This window comes from Ranitomeya variabilis, chromosome 3 (genome assembly GCF_051348905.1).
Source record: "Ranitomeya variabilis isolate aRanVar5 chromosome 3, aRanVar5.hap1, whole genome shotgun sequence".
In the NCBI taxonomy this organism is placed as follows: domain Eukaryota; kingdom Metazoa; phylum Chordata; class Amphibia; order Anura; family Dendrobatidae; genus Ranitomeya; species Ranitomeya variabilis.
Window position 1 is genome coordinate 772,223,362 of NC_135234.1, and position 6,748 is coordinate 772,230,109.

A 6,748-nucleotide genomic window follows, 5' to 3' on the forward strand; every position below is an offset into this window, starting at 1 on the left:
TGAATAAACCACCTGAACACCTTACAACTAGATCTGGATTCATTATTTGTTACAGCAGCGCAGATTTTAACCACATTCATCTATTATAACGTCTCTAAGAGGTCGCAGCGCCGACCTGTGGATCTGCAGCAGCTGACAAATTACACGCCTTTACTTTGCACCATCAGGTGAGCAGTTCTCTTATAATTCTTTAAGAGCAGTCCTGAGGATAAGACCCTATTTGCGCTTTTTTGTCTCCTATTTCTTCTATACTATATTGAAAATGAAGGGTATGCTCTCAAATGAAAGGCCCAGGGGGCCACAACAAAAATATTAAAAGTAATCCTTCCATGGATGAGAAACCCTAACAAGGTAACTAAGAGGTAAGAAACAAATTGGATCATAAATAACTGGTTTTAGGGTATCCTGAGGGTTGATTTAAGACACGGGTCAAAGCCGACCCATTAACATAAGAAAGAGTAACAGAAAGCTAACACAACAGGAAGGTTAAGAAATGATTTTGAAGCAAAACAGTTCCCACCTTAAGAATATAAAAAAGGTTTCTCCACTGTGTGATTGTTCTGGTGACTAAGTGGCGCTTTCATCACAAACCATTTTCCACATCCTGAACATGAAAGTGGCTCCTCCCCTGCGAGAGTTCCCTGATGTTTGATAAAGATTTGAGTTCTCTGGAAAACATTTCCTTATTCTGAACATGAAAAAGGTTTCTCCCCTGTGTGGGTTCTCTGGTGCTTAACAAATTGTGATCTATGGGTAAAACCCTTCCCACATTCTGAACATGAAAATGGCTTCTCCCCAGTGTGGGTTCTAAGGTGTGTAACAACATGTGATTGCTCTTTAAAATGTTTCCCACATTCTGAACATGAGAAAGGCTTCTCCCCTGTGTGTGTTCTTTGGTGCGCATCAAGATGGGCTTTACATATAAAACATTTCCCACATTCTGAACAAGAAAAAGGCTTCTCCCCAGTATGGGTTCTAAGGTGTGTAACAACATGTGATTGCTGTTTAAAATGTTTCCCACATTCTGAACATGAGAAAGGCTTCTCCCCTGTGTGTGTTCTCTGGTGTATAACAAAATCTGATTTACGGCTAAAACCCTTCCCACATTCTGAACATGAGAAAGGCTTCTCCCCTGTGTGTGTTCTTTGGTGCATATCAAGATGGGCTTTCAATATAAAACATTTCCCACATTCTGAACAAGAAAAAGGCTTCTCCCCGGTGTGAGTTCTCTGGTGGTAATCAAGATTTACTTTCGCATTAAAACATTTCTCACATTCTGAACATGAAAATGGCTTCTCCCCAGTATGGGTTCTAAGGTGTGTAACAACATGTGATTGCTGTTTAAAATGTTTCCCACATTCTGAACATGAGAAAGGCTTCTCCCCTGTGTGTGTTCTCTGGTGTATAACAAAATCTGATTTACGGCTAAAACCCTTCCCACATTCTGAACATGAGAAAGGCTTCTCCCCTGTGTGTGTTCTTTGGTGCATATCAAGATGGGCTTTCAATATAAAACATTTCCCACATTCTGAACAAGAAAAAGGCTTCTCCCCGGTATGAGTTCTCTGGTGGTAATCAAGATTTACTTTCGCATTAAAACATTTCTCACATTCTGAACACGAAAATGGCTTCTCCCCAGTATGGGTTCTAAGGTGTGTAACAACATGTGATTGCTGTTTAAAATTTTTCCCACATTCTGAACATGAGAAAGGCTTCTCCCCTGTGTGTGTTCTTTGGTGCGCATCAAGATGGGCTTTACATATAAAACATTTCTCACATTCTGAACATGAAAAAGGCTTCTCCCCTGTATGGGTTCTCTGGTGCATAACCAATTCTGATTTAAGTGGAAAATATTTCTCGCATTCTGAACATGGAAAAGGCATCTCCCCTGTGTGGGTTCTCTGGTGTCTTACAAGAGAAGATTTCAATGTAAAACATTTCCAACATTCTGAACATGAAAATGACTTCTTCTCTGTGTGAGATCTCTGGTGACTAACCAGATGTGATTTCTCTTTAAAACATTTTTCACACTTGGAACAAGAAGATGTATTCTCCGCTGTGTGAATTTTTTGATGTTTAAGAACAGACTTTTCAAGGGGTAAACTATTTACATATTCAGAACGTGAAAATGGCTCATTTGTTTTAGGAGTGGCTTGTTTTTTCATGCTTATTTTGTGACTTAGATTTTTTTTAGTAGTCAGTAATGAATCAGAAGACAGGACCTGTCTAAAAGGATCAGATGACAGATCTTTGCTGTGAACGGATGATGGTATATCTGGAGTAATGGCATTCACTTCAGTTGTATCCTGTGAGATCTCAAGATCTTCTGATGTAAAAATTGAAGATGTCAGCTGTCCCTCTGATCTTCTGGTAGAGTCATCTGCTAAGAAGACAGTGAATTATTATTTTATATAAAATATCTTCAAATTTTATATTTTTCAATATTTCTAGTGTAAAAATGGCAAGTTGTGTTAAGAAACTGAATTATTCACCAAAACAATGACAGTTCACGGTCTAACAGAAAACCTCATAGGATAAACTAGTGGAGCGTGGTGTTCAACTGTTTATTCATTCTGCCTCCCAAATATGGAATGAAAAAGCCACCAAAAAACGTTATGTAGGAGACAATAATACCAATAAAAACTTTACTCATCTCAGAAAAAACAAGCCCCCACTCAGGTCCATCATCTGTCAAAGCAAAAAATATAGTTACTTACTGAGAACGGTATTTCTCTGAGCCCATGACGGCACCACGGAGAGAGGGGATCTGCCCATCAAGGACAGGAAACCTACAGCTTAAAAGGCAGTACCTCTCTCTCCCGCATCAGTTTGTTTACAAAGCAAGAAGGGAATATCAGGTTAATTAAAAAGTATTCAACATTACTTTAGTTTCAGAAGAGATACCGCGTGATTATTTCTTAAGTACTAGCTTAGTTCTATACTAGTGTGCACACCCACTCGTGAAGGGAGGGAAGGGAAGGGTGCCGTCATGGGCTCAGAGAAATACAGTTATCGGTAAGTAACCATATTTTTCTCTGTCCCCCATGATGGCACCACGGAGAGAATTGCAGAGAATGTTGAGGGTGAAGACCAAGTAGCAGCTCTACATATCTGATCAATTGAAGCACCAGCTCTTCCCGGCCAGGAGGCCGCCACTGCCCTCGTTGAGTGAGCTTTAACTTCCCTTTGAGCTGACACTCCACTCGAGGAGTATGACAAGTTGATAGTATCTCTGATCCATCTTGCTAATGTGCCTTTGGAGGCTTTTTTACCTTTCCGAGGACCCTGAAAACACACAAAAAGATCTGTCCTCCCTACACTCCCTGGTGGCTTCTAGGTAATGGATCAGGCACCTTCTAACATCCAACATGTGTAAGGTTTTTTCCCTCTCATTCTTGGGAATCGGACAGAAGGAGGGAAGAGAAATCTCCTGAAACCTGTGGAGACGAAAGGCTACTTTTGGTAGATAAGCCGGGTTTGTTTTTAGCACCACCCTATCGTCTAAGATCTGCGTAAAAGGTGGGTTAACTGATAAGGCTTGAATGTCACTAATCCTGCGGGCTGAAGTGAGAGCTACCAAAAGGGAGGTTTTGAGGGATAAGATTTTTAAGGGAGCATCCTCCAAGGGAGATTTAGTAAGGGCTTTGAGAACTAAATTTAAACCCCATTGCGGGGCCCTCCGTAAGGGTAGGGGACACCTTTCTGCCCCTTTAATGAACCTGGAAATCCAATGATTTCTTGCTAGGTTGTAGTTAAACAAAGCTCCCAAGGCCGCGACCTGGACTTTAAGGGTATTTGTGGCTAGACCTTGCTCTAACCCATTTTGTAGGAACTCCAATATAGCTTTAAGCGGGACTCCCTCAGACACATTAGAGCCTGAGGATGAAAGGAATTTCTTCCAGACTTTACCATATTGCTTGGTAGTTGTTAGTTTCCTACTTTGTAGGAGGGTTGATACTAGGCCTTGTGAAAACCCCTTACCTCTTAGTAACCCCCTTTCAAATTGCAAGCTGTGGATTGCCACTTGTGGATGTGATACTGGTCTCTGGGGAGAGAAGATTTCCCTTTCCCTCTTTCTTGGGGGGTAACTTCCAGGAGAACTCCCTTCTCTAGTAGTGCAGTGACCTCCTGTTCCAGAGCTAGTTGTTCCTCTACTGAGGATCTCCGGGATGTTAACAGGAAGGATGGTTGAGGCGGAGTGTAAAATTTGAACTTTAGTCCCGACTTTATTAAGTCCAGAATCCAGGCGCTGCTGGTTATCTTCTCCCAGGCTGAGAGGAAAAGGGACAATCTTCCTCCCACCTGGGGCAAGAGTTCATTGGGGGGGGAGTGTTTAGTATCGGTGGGGCTTTTGTTGAACATAAACCCCTTGTTCTTATTCTTTTTATTTTTCCATCTGTCTTAGTGGCGTCCTATGATGATTCTTTTACTCCGAAAGGGCCGCTTATAGGATGGGTATGAGAGGATGGGGAAGGACTTTTTCTTATCCCCTGCCTTGTCCAGGATATCATCTAAAGTGGAGCAGAATAGGAATTCTCCTTCACAGGGAATGTTACATAGCTTTGATTCGTTTGAAGGTCTCCCGGCCAGCATTTAAGCCAGAAAGCTCTTCTGGCCGCATTGGAGAAGACTGTTGATCTGGCAGCCAGTCTAATAGAGTCTTCAGACGCATCTGCCAGGAAAGGGCTGCCCCTCTCATTACTGGTAGGGTATTTAGCACGCTGTCCCAGGATCTTTTCCCCTTAAGCTGAGATTCTAACTGATCCAGCCAGACCATTAGGGAACGGGAAGTACAGGCGGCGGTCACCGCTGGTTTTAGCCCCCCCGGCTGCTTCCCAAGAGCTTTTCAGAAAAGCATCTGTTTTTTTCTCCATGGGGTCTTTTAAGACCCCCATATCTTCAAATGGAAGAGCAAACTTTTTTTTGACCCTTTAGCGATAGCTACGTCCAATTTGGGAGCTTTTTCCCAAAAGGAGCATGCTGGGTCCTCAAAGGTGTACTTTCTTTTGGGCGCAAGTAGGGCCTTCCTTATGTTTTTTTTCCATTCTTTGTTAATTAAAGCCTGTATTTTCTCATTAAGCGGGAAAGCTCCTTTTCTTTTGCTCAACCCCCCAAACATAATATGCTGGACTGATTTTTTTGGGATGGGAGTCTTATGTCCCATGAATGAGACATTTTACAGACTGTCCTGTACATTTTACGTGCTGTATTGCAGTTTCTCATATTGTTTATTGTTGCTATGTGTTCCTGTGTTTTGCATAGCTGAAATCCTCCCTTTCCATGAAGTTTGTCCCTTCTGTCTCCCTGTCTCCCTCTGCTGGGTGTCATGTCACTTCCTTCTTCTCCCTGTGTCTCAGTCTCCATCTTGGCTTCATTAGAGGCACATGTGCTTTCAGCTTGTCTGAAGAAAGTCTTTTTTACCTGCTGCTGTTTATGCATTCAACAAGAATTCTTAAAGAAATCAAAGTCTCTTCTGGATTCTTCATAACATGTGTGCCTGCAGCTGAGTTAAGCTATCTGCGACCGTCGCCAATTGTAAGGTGAAGAGATCCAGCATCTCACAGAGCCATATTTGCAGCCACAGGCCCTGGGGACAGAATAGTAAAAAAGACTTACCAGATTCATCTGTAAAGCCACCAACAGCTTCTATAAAGCTACAGAACTTCCTGCAGAGCATCTGATCTCAGCATATAAGAGACTATACAGCTCCCCTTCTCCCTGTGAATCAGGATGGCTGAAGGAATGACTACACGGTCTCTGCCAGACCCACTGTTAGAGGAAGAGAGCATAGAACATGATCCACCATCTAGTGAGAAGGCTAGACGTCCCACAAAGCCCACATGGAAAGTGAGGGAGAATCTAGAATCCAGTAAACGTGATCTTCTCCGTGCTATAGCAGAGCAATGGCATAAACTGCTGAGTCACATAGCCTGTCTCAGCCTGCTTCTCTCGAACGACCACCAGAGGGAACCCTTGCACAACTGTGTTCAGATTATCAACTGTATGCAGAAACAGCAGATAAGAACATCTCAGTGATACAGAGACTTAACCCGTCAGCTCCCTGCAAAGAGCTGCAAGCTTTCCAACAACTTAACACAGAGAGAAAGCATGGTGCGCAATATAAAAGCGAAGACAGAGGCAAGAATTGTGCTAATAGCCGAGATGTCATCTTGTATTTCAGGCTCAGCCAGACAGTCAAAGCGATCATCTAAGTCACTCTCTTCAAAGTCCTCAACCCTCAGCGAACCGCTCGTAAGAGCACGTGCAGAGGCCATTAAAATACAAGCTGCCTTCGCTCAAAAGAAAACTGAGATGGAAATAGAGGCAGCCGAAGCAGTGCACAGAAATGCAGAAACAGAGGCCCTAGAGAAGAAAAGAAAGGCAGAAACAGAGACCCTAGAGAAGAAAAGAAAGGCAGAAACAGAGGCCCTAGAGAAGAAAAGAAAGGCAGAAACAGAGGCCCTAGAGAAGAAAAGAAAGGCAGAAACAGAGGCCCTAGAGAAGAAAAGAAAGGCAGAAACAGAGGCCCTAGAGAAGAAAAGAAAGGCAGAAACAGAGGCCCTAGAGAAGAAAAGAAAGGCAGAAACAGAGGCCCTAGAGAAGAAAAGAAAGGCAGAAACAGAGGCCCTAGAGAAGAAAAGAAAGGCAGAAACAGAGGCCCTAGAGAAGGAATGCGAACACGTCACAGCCATGGCAAGGTTAAAGATCCTGGAACAAGCCATCAGTGGGAGCCAAAGAGACAGTGTCA

The 6,748-nt window shown here is 43.0% G+C and overlaps 1 protein-coding gene across 1 annotated transcript; it reads right to left on the minus strand.

The window, feature by feature from the left end:
• Positions 1-659: 659 nt before the first annotated feature.
• On the minus strand, positions 660-5,677 carry LOC143817586 (uncharacterized). The gene is made up of 3 exons (XM_077299079.1): positions 5,617-5,677; positions 4,156-4,302; positions 660-2,380 (listed from the first exon to the last, which is right to left on the minus strand). Exons 1-3 carry the CDS (start codon positions 5,675-5,677, stop codon positions 684-686), a joined length of 1,905 nt encoding a protein of 634 aa, XP_077155194.1. The 3' UTR covers positions 660-683.
• Between the last annotated feature and the right edge of the window lie 1,071 nt (positions 5,678-6,748).

Coding starts and splice junctions, on each gene's coding strand:
- LOC143817586 (XM_077299079.1), bottom strand. CDS start 5,677: ATGCTCTGCAGGAAGTTCTGTAGCTTTATAGAAGCTGTTGGTGGCTTT. Junction 4,303..5,616: donor TGGCTTTACAGATGAATCTG/GTAAGTCTTTTT, acceptor CTCTTGCCCCAG/GTGGGAGGAAGATTGTCCCT. Junction 2,381..4,155: donor TAACATCCCGGAGATCCTCA/GTAGAGGAACAA, acceptor TCTTCTTAGCAG/ATGACTCTACCAGAAGATCA.